The sequence below is a fragment of the Lepus europaeus genome, chromosome 8 (assembly GCF_033115175.1).
Source record: "Lepus europaeus isolate LE1 chromosome 8, mLepTim1.pri, whole genome shotgun sequence".
Classification (NCBI taxonomy): Eukaryota; Metazoa; Chordata; class Mammalia; order Lagomorpha; family Leporidae; genus Lepus; species Lepus europaeus.
The window spans coordinates 31,429,981-31,446,911 of NC_084834.1; the positions used below are offsets into that span (position 1 = coordinate 31,429,981).

The 16,931-nt window shown below is 46.4% G+C and overlaps 1 protein-coding gene across 1 annotated transcript; it reads right to left on the bottom strand.

The window, feature by feature from the left end:
* Window positions 1-2,732: 2,732 nt before the first annotated feature.
* On the bottom strand, window positions 2,733-4,438 carry POU4F2 (POU class 4 homeobox 2). The gene is made up of 2 exons (XM_062199064.1): window positions 4,130-4,438; window positions 2,733-3,674 (listed from the first exon to the last, which is right to left on the bottom strand). The coding sequence occupies exons 1-2, from the start codon at window positions 4,436-4,438 to the stop codon at window positions 2,733-2,735; spliced, it is 1,251 nt and encodes a 416-aa protein (XP_062055048.1).
* Window positions 4,439-16,931: the final 12,493 nt, after the last annotated feature.

The window sequence follows — 16,931 nt, forward strand, 5'->3', positions numbered from 1 at the left end:
AGTTCCATATCAGAGGAGTCACAGCTCTGGGTGGTAGAATTACCCCCAGAAGATGATTGTGTTTCTTCTCTTTGTTTTATGTACAGATTAGCAAGATGTTCTTGCATCAATTAATAGTATAAGTTATTCAAATTGATAATGTCTAAACCAGAGGCTTACTGGGGAAAAAAAACTTTATCAGCCTAATTCGATGCTCAATTGTTATAGGGAAGCTAAACATTATTAAAATGAGTGAAGAGGAGTCTTTAAACCAGGATCAGAAAGAGAAATGCCTGTATCAACTGGGCAGAATTTCTTTGTACCAGTGTCAAGTCAGTGTTAGGTTTCCACCAACTCTGGTGTCAGGGCAAGTCACAATAGAAGAAAAAGTTTGCTCCTTCTAGCCACCAGTATTTATTTCTTTCTGAACCATCGACTACCTATTAGGGAAATATGTCTTCATTAAAGGTTGACACAGGGGAGAGAAAGGGAGAGAGAGACAGACAGAGACTATACTTCATAATTCTAGCAAAAAAAAGAAAAGTGCTTCCTGCTGTGGCTTGGTGGTTTCAGTCACTGCTCTCCAGGACAAGTGATTAAAATGGGAACTATGATGGACCACCTCTGGGCCTCAACCAGGAGCTCAACTTCCCTAACCAGACCTTGTCTTTTGCCACACCCGGTATCTCAAGGCTACTGAAAAGTGAGCTGAGTTCCTTTCTGCCTTTTACCCATGAGAGATGGAAGAGAATGGGTGAAATTGTTTTCATCCAATATCTCTGTGTACAAAGATATTTTTTCCATTGCAGATGTGGAGAAAGGACTTCAAGGGAGGTATTTGGAGTCAAATATCATTATTCTTTCTGAGCAAAAAAGGAAAGCAGCTTGTGAGACAAGCTCTGGCTATTAAAAAGCTGTTATAGACCCTGTTCTTTTACACTTTCCCAGAGTAATACTCCTACTAAGTCCAAGCAATACTTTAATAGTAACCACTCCCAATAAACCATCACCATGTGCTTCCAGCTTTTAAAAAAATCCCCCACCAAAATAATTCCCACATAAATGATTAAAGCAGCATCACATTTTAAAAGCCATTTAATATTAATAGAATATTTTAATGAAAAAAGCAGCATACTTTGCCAATAAAACATTAAAATCATCTCTTCAATGAAAGACAATCAAACAACACCAAAAATAACTTAATACATTACCATAGTAAATAAACCATCTATTAACAAAAACAAGAAAGCAGATCATATACAGAACTCAAGACTTTAGAGAGCCTCAAATGGAACAGCAATACAGCAAAATTTGTAAGAATATATCTATATGTGCATTTTGAATGAAATATTTACAATAGACAAGGTATCAGTCATCACATACCTATTTTTTTGTTCCAAAAGAATTCTACCAAACAATGTGAATTTACTAGCAGTGCACTGTCTTTCATATAGTTCAAATTAGTTTTTCTACAAACAAACCTCCAAAAGGAAAAACTGAAGGGCTCCTATCAATGTTAAATGCAATCAACAAAGCAATTGCAAACTGGAAGATTGAGATGCCTTGGTGAAATCTTGGAATCTGGAAGGGCAAACACCAAGTGACAAATGCCCCTAAAGCTAGGAAAGGATGCATCAGTCATGCTTCCAACTGCTTTTTCTCATCTGTTAGAGACAGATGTGTGTGTGTGCGCGCGTGTGTGGGTGTATATGTAGGGGTGAGACAGAGGGGACAATGTGGGAATCCCCATTAAATATGTAACGAAGTAAACAATACTTCGGACAGTGATTCAGGTCTACATGATTAAGACCTTCATTACTGAGTGTCGACTTACAAATCAGAACACTAGCAGTAAAAACAAAGAAAAAACAATCTTCATTCAAAGTGAGAATATACAAATGGGCCAAACGGAACACGGCATAAGAGAAAAGCTGTAAAAATTCAGTAAACTCATCAAACAAAATCTTTTGAACATCACTAGCTATACGTTTCCCCCGTCTTTTTAAAACTAAGTTTAATTAATTAGGATGTGCACAAAATTAAGTTGCTAGAGAGGTAAATTAATAATTTACAGAGGGTTGTTCAGCAATAATCTAATAATAGCTTTTAAGATCAGTGAACACAGCAGGCGCGACTTCTTTCTTAAGCATTAACACTTCAGAGAAGGAAGAAGGGGGTAAGAACCACAATAAAAATATATATATAATATACAGTGTAAATGCAGAAAATCTGCCATCTTTTTTTTTAATTCAAAATACTTTAGAGATGTCTATCACATTAAGCTTCAACTCTAGCTTAAAGTTTCAGTCCTGAATCCGTTTCTATTTCTGAAAAATAGCTGCAAAGTGTACTTTTAAACTTAGCAAGTGTGATGTCTGTAAGAATAAAAACAAATCTTACTTGGTCGTTCTTGCGGACCTTGAGGAGGCTGTCTCTCATCTGCCTTCCTTCAAACAGCAGGCTCCTCGTTTGCTCTGCAGAAGCCGCGGTGGGGTTAAAAGGGACAACTTTGCTACAACTTTGACAAATCCCATCTCTTGTTTTTCTCTGCCTTGAGCAACCGTTTCCCGTTCTCGCCGGTGTGGGGTCAGTTGCTTTCTCGTTCGCACCCTCTTTCATCCTCTCTGTCTCTAGATTCACATTTTTTTTTTTTTAACCGAATTGTTCCTGGTCACCAAAGGTGGAAAGAAAGAGGCAGGAGAGAAAGGGAGGGAGAAACGGGACGAGGCGAGGGGCCGTCCCTGGAGAGTCTCCTAAATGCCGGCGGAATATTTCATTCTTTTCTGTTTCTGCCTCTGGTTGCAGAACCAGACGCGCACCACGTTTTTCTTAAGGTCCAGCTTCTCTGCGATGGCGGCGATCTTCTCCGAGGAGGGCCGCGGCTGGATGGCGAAGTAGGCTTCGAGGGAGCGCTTCTCCGGAGCCGCGATGGACGTGCGTTTGCGCTTCTTCTCCGCGCCGTTGAAGAGCTCCGGCTTCGTGAGCTTCTCGCGGTGGGACTTCTCCGCCTCCTCCAGCCACGCCTGCAGGATGGGTTTGAGCGCGATCATGTTGTTGTGCGACAGCGTGAGGGACTCGAACCTGCAGATGGTGCTCTGGCTAAGCGAGCCCACGCCGGGGATCTTGAGGTTGGCCAGCGCGGAGCCTACATCCGCCTGGGTCACCCCCAGCTTGATGCGTCGCTGCTTGAAGCGTTCGGCGAACGCCTCCAGGTCCCGCGGGTCGGCGTCCACGTCGCTCATGCAGCCCATGTGCGAGGGCAGCCCGTGCGCGTGTGCCATGCTGAGCGCCGCTTGGTGCATGGGGTTCATGGTGGCCATGTGCGGCGCGTGAGCCGGCGTGGACACCACGGCGCCGTCGGGGCCCGCCATGGCGCCCAGGGCCAGCCCGGGACTCAGGTGCTCCAGCAGCTCGCCCTCGAGCGCCTGGTGCGGCTGGTGGTGATGGTGGTGGTGATGGTGGTGGTGGTGGTGCGTGCCCGCCAGGGCGGACGGGTGCGAGATGGGCACAGACGAAGAGGAGGCGGCCGACGTGCACGGGATGGTGTTCATGGTGTGGTAGGTGGCGTCCGGCTTGAAGGGACTGTGGTGGGGCGGATGGTGGTGGTGGCTCTTGCTCTGGGAGACGATGTCCACGGCCGCCAGAGCCTCGGCGCGGGCCAGCAGACTCTCATCCAGCCCGCCGAATATATTGCTCTGCAATTGCAAGTAGAAGGCACACATTACGCTCAGCAGGGAATTGTGCGCGCTCTCTCCGGAAGCCCCGGCCCAGAGCTCCACACCGCCGCCGCGCCTACAACATTCCCAGAACGTTAAAATAATAATACTAATAGTAATAGTAACGATCCTGCAAACAAGAGGTGAAGAGGAGAGGAGCGGAGCCACCGACAGAAGCGGAGAGCGCGGGAGGTGGCAAGTGAGGCTGCAGACACAACACAACACAACATGGCACAACACGCGCACAGGCAACATCCCAGGTCATAAAAATTAATATGAAAGGCAAGACCCGCTGCATACTTAAGAGAGAGAGAGGGGGGAAAATTGGTTGGAGGTGTGGGGTGATTTGCTGTGCAGACATGAAAAAAACATCAAGCAGATAAAGGGGGCTGTCAAAATGTGCCTTTAAGCGGTGATTATGCAGAAATACGCACCGGTGGGGTTGGAAGACAAGCTCTCCGCATCGCCTCCGAGCCCCCGCCGCCGCCGCCGCCACCGCTGCTGCCACTGCTACTGGAGCTGCTGCTCCGGCCTCCGCCACCGCCGCCGCCGCCGCCGCCGCCACCGCCGCCTCCGCCGCCGCCAGCATTGGTCGAGCTGCCGGGGGAGCTCGCGGAGGGAGCCGCGGGCGCCGAGGCGCCGGGCGAGGCGCTGTGCAGGGCCGAGTACTTGGGCTCCACGTGCAGGCTGCCGCCGTGCGGCATGTTGAACGCCTGCTTGCTGTTCAGGGACATCATCATCATCTTCCTGCCCGCCGGGGCGCCCGTCCGCAGCGCGCTCTCTGGCTCCGGCCGCCGGGACCCTCCCGAGAAGCGCCGGGCCGGAGCCGGAGCGGGAAAGGGCGCTACGAAGTTGCGCTCACCCTTCGCCGCCGCCTCCCCGGCTCAGCTCTCGGCGCGCCCGGTCGGCGCTGCACCCGCTGCCTCCACTGGCACTCGGAGCGCACGCCGGGGCTCCGTTCGGCGCTGGCTGCAGACCTCGGCGCCGCCGGAAAGTGCCCCCCGCTCGTCGGGGCCGCCAAGTTATACTCCCCTCTCCCCGCGCCTGCCCCCGCCCGCCCGCCCGCCCTCCCCCGCGCCTCCGCCCTCCCCTGCCTGGCTCCGTTTCTCGCGGCGCCCCTTCTCCCTCTCGGCTCCCCCCAAGGCTCAGGTCCTTTCAGTTCTCCCGGCACCCGCCTCCCGCTCCCCCACCGCGCCCTCCGCCTCCCCTTCCTGCCCCCTCTGGCGCTCCGCCGCCGCCGCCCCTTCGTGGCGCCCGCGGCCCCTACTTGGGTCCGTGACCCTGCTCAACCCCACCCAGCCGGCCGGGTCCACGCTTCAGCGGCCAGCCCCTCCCGCGCTACGCGGTCTCCGCCTAACCAGGAAAAAAAAAAAAAACAAACTCCCAAATAAAGTTGCGGCCCAAGCCAGCCTTGGATAGGTTTTCCCCTGGACTAATCGGACCACCTCTTACCTGGTTGCCTCCTCCCCCGCCTGCTGCTTACCGCTAAGTTCCAGGCCTCCACCCCAATCAGCCCTCCCCTCCCGTCAGCTCAGGTGACCCTGGTCCCGGGCTCTGGGCCCCCTCTGAGGACACTGATGCTACCGCCAACCTGAGTCCTCAGCTCCGCGGGGCCTCCAGCCCTGATGCGCGCTGAGGTCCGCACTCGGCCCCGCGCCCCCTCGGCCTGGCGGGTGCGTGCCGGGTGCCGAAGAGACATGGGGTCGGCGGGGCTGCGGGGCTTTCTCTCACTCGATTTCTCGCAGCTCTCAGCGGATTGGACAGCCCCTGAGCCCGTTTGGGTCGACTCTGCGCATGCGACTCCCCCCTCCCGCACACCCCCCCACACCTCCGAGAGACAAACACACACAACACACACACACACACACACACCAGCTCTCGCCCCCCTCTTTGCTTCCTCTCGATCTTCCTCCTCCTCCTCCTTGTATCCAGTACAGTGAGAGTTGGGTCTTGGGAGGCTCCACTGGCAAACCCTTCCACTGGATTTATTATTCTTCATTAGCCACAATCAAAAGAAGGGGCAACTGACAGGCAGAGGGAGGGCCAGAAATTACAAAGCGCATGTGCTGCTGAACCCCCCACCCCACCCCCACCAACGTACACACACCCCCTCGGGGGCTGGCACGAGCCCCACTTATCTTCATTTCCACAGCCGCTCAGCGCCGGGAGAGCCTATTTTTAGCCGACACTTGACTCGTACTTTTGTCGGAGGGCGGACCACTTTTCCTAGAAGTGGGCGCAAGCCCTTAGTTCCATTTGCAAAAGGAGGCAATCTTCCTTATATGTGTGTGTATACACACACGCACACACACACAAACTCAGAGAGGCACACACTCATGCACAAACATCGCCATCCTTCTGTTTCACTCCCTCAACCTCTCTCGACCTCCCACCGGGTTGGGGGCTGCTGTCCCCTCCACAGAACGCTGAAGAAGCAGGGTGCAGGAAAGGGTGAGAAGGCCTTCAACAACCTGGACCCAGGAATCCGCGGGTGGCCTGATTCGGACTGGGATGACTGGGAGCAGGTGCAGACACTGGGCGCCTGGGGAAGGCGAGCAGGTGCGAGAGCAGGCGGCAGGCCTGAGAGGCGGGGACGCGAGCCGGGACAAAAATAGAGTGAGAAGGAGCGAGGAGAAGGGGGATCCTCCGGTGGTCAGCACGCGGAAGCCCCCCGGCTGCGACGGCCGCAGGCGGAGGGCCGCCTGTGCTCCTATCCCTGACCCCAGCAGGGCGGGAGGGCACGTTCAAGTTGGGAGCGCTGTCCTAGAGAGCGGACAAGGGTACTAAGACAGCAGCAGCAACGAGTGCGCGGCAGGCTCTGTCCATGGTCCTTAACCCCCTTCGGCTCTCTTTCGTTAGTCTTGTGTTTGCCTCTCTCTTCCCCTGCGTGCAGAAAAATAATAAATAGTAGCCCAAGGGGATATCTAGGAGCAATGTTCCCAAATGTGAACCCAGAAGAAGCCTGGACGTAGGGCTGGGAGAGAGGACTGTTGACATGAATGAGTGAGGATTGTGCCGAACGGTTCAAGCAAGTGTTTAGGTGTTTAATTTCTACCTCAACAACATCAGGGCAATTTTCAAGGAAATAAAAAAATGACATTGTACAGCTTTCACTGTCTCAAGCTCCAAGAAATGAAATAAATCAAAGTTAAAAGCTTGAGCATCATTTAATTATTGTGCGAATAGCGCTTTGAAAGAAGTAGAACAACATCTCTAAACAAATTATGAGTGGGCCAGGAAGGAATTATTAGATTGAAATTTCATTTAGGCTCGGGAGACACCGCGCTTCACTGTGTAATCTGCTATGCCTCATCTGATTTGTATGCTTAATTCAGCTTGACGAATTTATTAGTTTTCATAATAGTGAAAAAATTGAGCAGCACTATGGGCTAATGTATTGTGTGCACTATAAATTGTATGTCATCGTGGAAAGGCTGAAGTCTATAGAAATCTTTTATTAATGTTGTTGGAGGAAGGAGAGTTTTCATGCAAGCCATATAGAGGTTCATGCCAAACTCCTCTGCTGCTGCATCTCAGTGGTCCATTAACACATCGTCATACTAATTAGACCACTTCATCAATGATACAATTTCAAACTTCAAATTATGTTCTAATTAACAAGGGTTGTCCAATTTGCTTACTATTCAAAAGGCTTTGGATGGTCTAATTAGTATAAACTGTTGAGCATCTCAAAAGCCTAATAAAACCCATTAAAATATTTTGGGTGTGTTTTATATCAGTACTCTGTCAAGGCCAAAGGGCCAAAGTTTATTAGAGTGGAGAAGGAAAATGATTGGAAGATGAATTCCTCATCCACATGGTTCTCTTAGATGATTATGGTGAGTCACACAGGAAACTTTTGGGGATTGCAACTCCTAAATAGTGTGTTTCTGTGTTTAAATAAAGGCAGAAGACTATCAAGGAGGAAAACCACATGGGGGGAAAATTCTTCTCTTTCATTAGGTGCCTAATTAGATGTAAAGTAAAAAGCAACCCTGAGGAGTTTCCTAAGCATTATTGTGGCAACAGTCTGCTGAACTTGAATTGCAAAATCAAATATTTGGGGTGTTTTGAACCTCTCCCTGTACCCTCCCCCTTCATTGAGCTTAATTACTTGCAATAGTTGTTTTAATGTATGTTGTCACCTGGGAGTATTGAGAAATGCATATCGTTAATATGAATTAATCTTGATTTTAATAGCAACTGACAACTGATCTCCAAAATGCTAAACACTTGTCACCATTTCATATGGTAAATAAGGTAGTATAATAAATTCATGAAATAAAGAGTGCACTGTTGAAATGACTGGACAAACTTTGTCTGAATTGGAATTTATTGGCTAAAACTATTTTAAGCAAGAAACTCCCGTGAGAATATTACCCTGATGATAAAATTCGTATATCATTAAATTAATATAACTTTGTTCATTTCTCTCAGATATTTCTCAGTGATATCTCTAATTCCTGAGGGGAGAAAAGGAAAGCCCTTATTTTCTAATTATCAAGCTATGGTAAATTACTATGCAATTGTAGAGCGAGTCAAGAGTTTATTTGCCTGTATTTCCTTCCCCCTAGAAAACACATACATTTTTAAAAAGTCAACTCACACAGAGTTAGACCTCTCCTTTTCCCACTCAAAGTGAAAAATGAACAACAGTGATTGTGTTGCATTAGAGGGAAAATAGAATTCTTCCTTCAGCACCACGACTTGCAATCTTGCAACCTGTCCTTTCAGGAGTGTCCAGAATGCCAACGTCCTTACAGTGATATCAATCAAACCCATTTCGGTTTGCCCGCAGGCACCACTGCAAAGTGCTCCAGTGAGTGCAAAAGCTGCTCTCCGATGAAAAAAGACGCCAGTACCACCCCTCCACGCCACACCCCACTGTGAGCAGGAGCAGGAACACTGAGCAGGAGCCATCTCAACAATTGGAAAGTTGGCACCAAACCCAGAGGGTGGAAGTACGTGGCCCCAAGTCCAATACCTGCTTCCTCGGCTTTCAAACGTACCCTCGAGGTCCCAGTTCCTGCCTGTACCTCTGCACACCTACAGATCTACTGAATAAATGGGAAACGAAGTGATATTTTGAAAGCAGAGAGATGGGGAAGGCATCAACTGTGTTGACTGTAAGAGGAGAGCCTTTCCTCTCGCCAAGCCTCTTTGTTTGACAATAGCTTGTTTCCTGTCCCCTGGTAGATGTGGACAGATGCGAACAGCCTCCCTTTGGGGGAAAAATCACCGCTGGAGGTTCCACTGAGGTTTCCAGGCATCAGGGTCCCGGCGGTAGGCGCCCCCCACCCGTGCCCGAAGCCATCCCAAGGGGGTGAATTCACTGCCTTCTCCCTGTATCTGGGTCCTAACTTACTATTAAAATTTTAAGCAGTCCATTCATATTTTACCGGACCTAATGTGTTTTATTAAATTTTAATCTATTAAGGGCAGTGTGATTTCTTTGTATTTCAAACAGAATTGGATTGAACTACAAGAGAGATTCCTTAAAAGACAGATCTGGCCTTATTCGTGCATCATTAGACAGGGGATGGAGGAAGAGTGAGGGAAGGGATGGGTTACAGGGATTTCGGGAAGATCAGCCAAGCTCTTTCCGATTTTGAGTAGAAGATGAACGCCCGAGCGTTCTCTCTCTCTCTCTCTCTCTCTCTCTCTCTCTCTCTCTCTCTCTCCACTGTGGCTTAAGGCAGAAGGGTGATGGAAAATTAAACCCCTTCCTGTCCTCAGCTGTTCCGCAGAAGAATTTAGAGGAGGAAGGAGGGAATGCTCCCTGTAACGGAGACCTCTGGGGCTCCAGGGATCCGGACCCACAGCGGGGTGTGGAGGAGGGAGGGCACCCCCAGGCTGCAGTGTAGAGATGCGGGCCATGATCCCCGAGTGATTGGTGCGTTTTGCTCAAACACCCTTTCTCTTCTAAGTATGTCCACCAAGACTCTAGTGTTTGTCTCTAACTGCTTCTCCACTATCTCCCCGTGAGCCCCAGGTTCCCCTCTGCCAAGAAATTTCAAGGAACTTCCATTCCGTCTATGAAAAATGATGCCACACACACCCTGTGCCAGAGGGCAGGACCTCTCAGCCTCCCAGTGTGGGTATCTCTAGGAGGCTGCACATCTTGCACTTCCCAAGCCCTTCCAGATGGGAATTCGGGTTCACAACCTCCCTGGCTTGAAGCCCACACAGGGCTAAGGGGAGAGAGACCAGCAAGTCGCTACCAGAGCTCCAGAGGGCACGCTCCAGGTCGGGTAGGGGGAAGGGAAACACCTGGCCTGGTGGTCGCCGGATGAGCCACGTGGTGCTCTTTCTCTCTAGGTAATTCTGAACAGAGCAAAGCGCCAGGCAGGGAACAGCAGAAGGAGCAGCCGCATAGTAGAGAGGAAAAGATTTTCTCTGTTCCCGGTGGAGCAAAGAGAGGAGCGCTCAGTTCCAAGGGAAGCAGACTGGAAGGAGGGGAACTCGGCAGGCCGCCAGCCTCAGGTCGGCTGGATGCCTTCGAGGCTGCGGGACGCCCTCACGATTCCGCCTGGTGGGTTTGCTGAGGCCAAACGTGGCCCGGAACCCAGGCGCAGGGAAAGCTGATTGAACCCATAATGGCGACTAAAGTTTGGAGCAAATCTAACAGGAGCCAAGAAACCAACCAACGCCCAGTTGAAGGACCCATCACCGCAGGTGTCCCACTGTGCACTCCGCAGCGCGCAGGGACCCTAACTCAACACGGACGCACAGACACGCGCTTACGGACACGCTCTAGCTAATGCGCGCGCGCGCGCAGACACACACTTGCCACCACCCGCGCACTCGCGCTCGGACGCACACAGCTGCTTCTCCCGCTCGCCTTGCCCGTGGGAATGAGGGTGGACCTGCAGGCGGGCACCCCTGTGTTGACTTGCCCAGACGAAACTTACTTTTCGTCGCAGTGAAATTCCTTAGTCCGTGTGATTACCTCTTCTCAAAGTTAAGTCCAGTCACGAAACCAAACTTGAAGCATTGGAACAATCAATGAAGACTTTTGCAATCCATGGCGCCTTGTGCTTCCTGGAACTAAAATAAATGCAAGAAATCGAAACTTAATTACTTGAAAGAAATCCAGAAATCCCTCTGCATAATTTATCCAGTCATTTTTAGTAGCTTGTGTTCGGTGCAGTGTTTGTTAACTCTACACTTTCGGCCAATACCCAGCTCCCTTTGTCGGTTCCTGGAGGTTCCCTTTCTCTCCCTCTCACCCCAGTTTTGCCCTGGAGTTTTACCCTGCGTTAGGCTGCCACCTCCTGCCGCTCCTCAGAGCAGATTTAGAAACATTTATGTGCAGATATCACCAGCTGTAACGGTGCAAGGACCCCAAGGGCTGAGTGTTGTGTGTAGCTAAAATGTTTCAAATTTCACCCATTCTCTCTTCTTTATGTTTCTGCTCACTAGGGCTATTACTTGAATTTGTGTTGAGTTGCTCAATACTAGATGTGAAACCAGGCCTCTTGGTAAATACAAGCCAGGGCTATTTTTTCGAGGGAATCATACACCATCCAAAAGCACCATTCTGCCAGTGATGGAAAAGTTGATTCAAATGTGGGCTTTTTCTTCTCTCCAGGGAAGTTCTTTTGTGTGTGTACATGCCATTACTTTAATAATGATTATTAAGTATTTGCTCTGACTATGCTGCTCTTCAAGATACTCAGCCAGGACACATGCCCAGGACATGAATTTCTTCCTCTGAGTTCAGTGACTGTCAAACTCACTCATTTTCTGCTCTCTTTTGGCTTCTCATCAACTGAGACTTTTCATTGAATAAAGTGCTAGAAGACCTCTCACCTGGGAGCACTAAATACAATAGATGCTCCTGTATTTCCTTTCAGGTACTGGCTACCACTTCTAGACATATCCTGACTGTGACATTGAGCACCACTGGGGATTGAGAAGTTTGGTGACAATTAGTGCCATGGCCAGTGGATTTCCATAAGCGAACATTACCTGAATCTATTAGAGTGGTGAAGGTTGTTCCAAAAGAGCCAGCTTTTTCATGGATACCTCATAGAAGTCTGAAGTAATGTTATGAAAGAATGAAAAATACATTGGGGAACAGCTTGGAACTGAAGTACATTTTGATTTAACTTACATTAACAGAAGTGTAATGTAAAAGTGAAAGGATCTAACAAAACCATTAATAATTAAAAAATAATTACAGATAGTCTATCCTTACTATTCATAACCACTCAACACTTTAGACAAAGAAAACGGAATACTCTTAATGGGAATGAGATGTGAGCGGCCTACTAATGAGAAGTTAACCAAGGACTGGGCATTTGTCAAAGGAGACAAGTTTCCTTGTTTCTCTCACCTGCATATTTTTATTCTATGAGTTAGCTTGGACCTTCATCTTCCATCAGTACATACACTGGACGTTAGAGTTTATGCAACAGGAATATCTTAAGCAATAACAATATAGACCCTACTGAGTTCTGAAGATCAGGGAAACAGATGGCTTGTCTATTAACCATCTTCATTGACAAGCATTTATAGGTGCTTAATAAATATGAGGCTCTATCACAGATTTTGGCTGGAATATCCCATTCCCCACCCCACCCCCAAATTTCACAAAACAATGACCCTTTGAAGACAATAGTTTGTTTACAGTCCCTACTTGAGATCACTTTCTTTAAAAAAATCATCATTTAAGAATTCATAGTCAATCTTTTTCTTGTATTCTTCACCAAAAATGCTGAGCCTCAGTATATTTTTAAAAGATGTGTGAATGCATTTTTCTTATACCTAAATCATATTTAATTTTCAGTCTGTATTTTTCATCAACAAAAGATTTTTGGAGTGGTATTATACATATAATCATGCAAAAAACCTTTAATCATGTACCAGACCTTTAAAAAGGGGTTAGGAAGAAGAGACAGTGACTCTATTCTGATTTTCTCTGCATATTCTCCTTTATTTTGTTTGAGAGACACAGAGGACTGCCCCTAGAGTGCTCTGTTGACGTTCAAGGCACTGGGAGGAAATCAAAGCAGCCTGGCGGAAAGCAAACTTCACTGCCTCTTTTCAGAGATAAAGGGAAATCTTACAAAAGGAGAGATTTGCAGACATACAACTGGAATTCAATGAAGTCATGGCTGAGGCATCTGCTGGGAAGCCACCAGGAAGTGGAGACCCACAGCCCGTGTCAAATCTTACGCATCTGAAGAATCTGAAGCCTCCTTCCTTCCTTCCCCATCCCCAGATGAATTTGAAACAAAACAGCAGCCTTTTGTAGGAGACCGAAAAACCTAAGGAGAAATGCTAATGGGTTGGCTGCAGATTATAAATACTTCTTAGCTATACAAATATGAACTGAGTGCATAAAACATGTTACATTCCTCCTAGGCATCCACTCTTAATTTTCTTTTTTGATTGTGGCAGAAGGACCTTACATCAATGACAACGAACTCACCTCTAAAAGTTTACTCGGTTTTGAAGTTTTACATATGGCCTATGATTTGCCTGTAAATTATTTACACAGAGGTGTGAATCATATAGAAAATTATAGTGTTTACACCCAGATTGTAGTTATTCTTTTCTCCCCTTCTATGCATATACAGGTCACCAAGATATAGTTCAACTAACATACATAGGGACTTCAAAATGCTTGTGAAAAATGTAATTAAAAAACTAAGTTTATTTTGCTGCAAAAAATGTTGAAATCCATGCAAATAGCATCTTCAAAATGTTCATGTAAATGTACATTATGATTTTGCAACAAAATAAACTCGTCTTTTAATTCCATTTTTCTATGACCCCAAAGTACCCTCATATGCTCTTCCAGGAGCCTTGATTACTTTTTTCCTGATATGTACACAAGATATCAATTTACCCCCCTATCATGATAAGAAAATGCAAATACTGGAGCAGGTGTTAATGAATACTGGGGCCAGCATTGTGGCACAGCAGGTTAAGCTGCTCCCCTACAATGTCACCATCCCATGTGAGGGCTGGCTGGAGTCCCAGCTGCTCCTTCCTATCCAGCTGCCTGCTAATGCACCTGGGAAAGCAGTGAAAGATGGCCCAAGTGCTTGGTCCTCTGCCACCCATGTGGGAGACGCTGATGGATATGCAGGCTCCTGGCTTTGGCTTGGCCCAGCCCTGGCCATTTGAAGCCATTTGAGTAGTGAACCAGCAGATGGAAGATGTCTCTCTCATTCTCTCTCTCTCTCTTTCTCTCTCTGTATGTGTGTGTGTGTGTGTGTCACTCTGACTCTGCCTCTCTCTGTGTAACTCTGCCTTTAAAATAAATAATAAATCTTTTTTTAAAAAAAAAATCCCAGTACTATTTATTTGGCAATGTCATATACCCACTCCACCTCCTCTTTGGCTTTCAAGACCATAGTATGCATTATTAACATTATGTTCATCTCACATATTCCTACCCTCATGGTTCATTGATGTTTCCTGGCCTCCAGTAATGACTTACATAGTCTGGACCACACATTACTCATTTCTATAGTGACCTGGCGGACACCTTGACCTCTTTGTTCCCCTACCTTTCCCATGTCAAACTACCCATTTTTGTCCAATTTTGTTCACAGGCTGCTGATTTCACTTGGAGAGAGTAAGGAGAATAGGCTGGCTACTTTCTTGTTAATTTGTAATTTACTGTACAGTTTTCCTTCTGTATCCACAGGCTCAATCAACCACCAACTGAATATATTAGAAAGAAATAACATCTGTTCCAAGCATTTACAGACTTTTTTTCTTGTTGCTCTTCTCTGAACGATACAGTATTTACAACATAGCATTTATGTTGTATTAGGTGTTATAAACAATCTAGGGATGATTCAAAGTATATGAGAGGATCTGTTTGGGTTTTGTACAAACACTATCCAATTTTATATAAGGGACTTGAATGTCCGTGGATTTTGGTATCTGTATGGGTTCTGAAAAAAAGCCCTCATAGATACAGAGAGGTGACTATATATCCAGGCTATCCAGCTGTAATAGGTGTGGTAGTATGGCACTCAGCACCCCCTCCAACCTCATTGGGATGCAGTCTGTGAAACTGAAACCCCACTGCCCAGATTCTTGCAGCTCAGGAACTGACTGTGACCAAGAGGCAGAAGTGCAGGTTGTTTATTTGCAGTTGATACGAATCTCAGAGAAGTATGTTTTTAAAGTGCCTGCCAGCATGTGTCACTAATGCGGTATATTCCTGCACTCTCTCTAGTGTATTCTTTTATCCTCTCCTTCCTGACTGCGACAGAGCTCCTAGGTTTCCTGGCAAGCTAGCTCTGCACTATGGCTCTGGGAGTCATTCCCAGAAGTTCAGCCTAGAAGCTGCTACTTCAGCCTTTCCAAAGATTTGTAAGCACCCACCTGTATTCAATCTCTCTCTGCTTAAAATAAAGTGGTTTCTGTTCTGTGCAGCTAAACCTTGACTGATTCACTAGCCTGATCATTATTTTTTCTACAGCTCAGCCAACTTTAACTGATGCTCCATCTCATTCCCTACAGAATGTATCACAAACAGTTTCCATTTCTGTATCAAGAGTTGGAGCATACAACTCACCTCACATCCTACTAAGGAAATAGCTGACTGCCAGTGTTCCTTTAAGTGCCCTACTGCCACCTAATCAATTTTCCTGCATTTTCACCCAATCTTTCCTCCTTTGATACTCTCGTCAGTGTCAACCTCCCATCCCCAGGTTGGCCCATGTTCTCATAAGTTCTTACCCTCTTGTCTCCTTCAGAACCTTGCGTATCAATTTACTCTTTCTTTTGCAGCTTCAATTTCTCCTCTATGATCTCTTTCTTGCCCTATAAATATATTCAAGTTGTCTCAGCCAAAAAATTTACATAATGCCAAAACTTTCCTTAAATTTATCTCTTCCAATGTCTCTTCCTTCAACACCAAATGTTTGAAATAGCAGTTGGATTTACTGCTTCCTTTTTCTTAACATCCAATCATTTCTTAACTCTCTATTCATGTTGCTCCTTCTTAGGGTACCAATGACTTCCTAATTTACAAATTCTGCAATATTTTTTTCCAAAAGTAAATACTTCAAACTTGGAGTTTAGTGCCAGCCCTACCAGTAATTGCAACCAATTCTCATTTTACCCCTCTGAAAAACACGAATAAAAGCATACTAGGGTTCTTCTCCCAGGTTATTGCACGGATTAAATGGCATATTATGTGAAGAACTTAGACTATCTCCTTGTATGTATAAACACTTAATAAATGTCACCTAAAAGCACAACAATTTCTGCAGAATGTGACAGCTGGCATGGGTCTCAGCATGTACTTGTAAAGGTCACCTGTGCCAACCTCAGCCAAATCATTCTTTAAACCAGGTTGGATCTTTTCTTGGTGTTCTTTGGCTACTATCTCTTGCTCATCAAGAAAAACTTGCTCCCTGGTGGCCCATGTCCCCTAGGGCTGTTACATTAAAAAATGTAGGCTAATATATCATGTATTCATTAACTCAAAGATCTGATCCAGAAGCAAGATGTTAATTGTTATTGGACAAATGATTTATCTTGATCATTGAGACCAAAATCTTTGTGATCAGACTTTCCCTACACATTTAACACCATTTCTAACTTATTCTGTCTCCCTCAAACAAGTTCAGAAACAAAAACATTCAGCACCCAAATCTGAGCCTATCAACCTGATGCCTCAAGACAATGCTGTTGTACACATCTACTTTCAGAGACACTGCTCCCTTGTGTCATTTTCCTTGGCTGCTCTCCCATTTCCTGAGAGGTTGTGATTGCCTAGTTTCATCAACTCTGAATTTTTTCTTTGCTAACTTCATAGCTTCTGTTCTCACCAAAACACCTCCCCAAAGTACATCACTCTGCACTCTTTTGAAAGTCAGTTTTATATCTAACAGCTTATTAGATATTTTAGATCTTGTATATGTCCTCTACCTTCAAATTCATGGCAGTTGATGAATATTTCACCTATAGAATTTTTTTATCTCCCATTTGTATATTTGATCTATGGTTAACTCCTCCTTTTGACCTCAACATGCTTATCATTTCTTCTTGTGTAGTGGGGGTGCTTGATACACACTTGTTGACTGAATGAGAGGGTAGCCATTATGATAGCAAGTGATGTGGATGTTGTGCTTTATGGTCTCACTAATGCTTGCTCTTTTCTGAGTTTTTAAAAAAGATTTATTTTATTTATTGGAAAGGCAGAGTCACACAGAAAGAGGAAAAGACAGAAAGTGACAGACAGATTTTCCATCTGCTGGT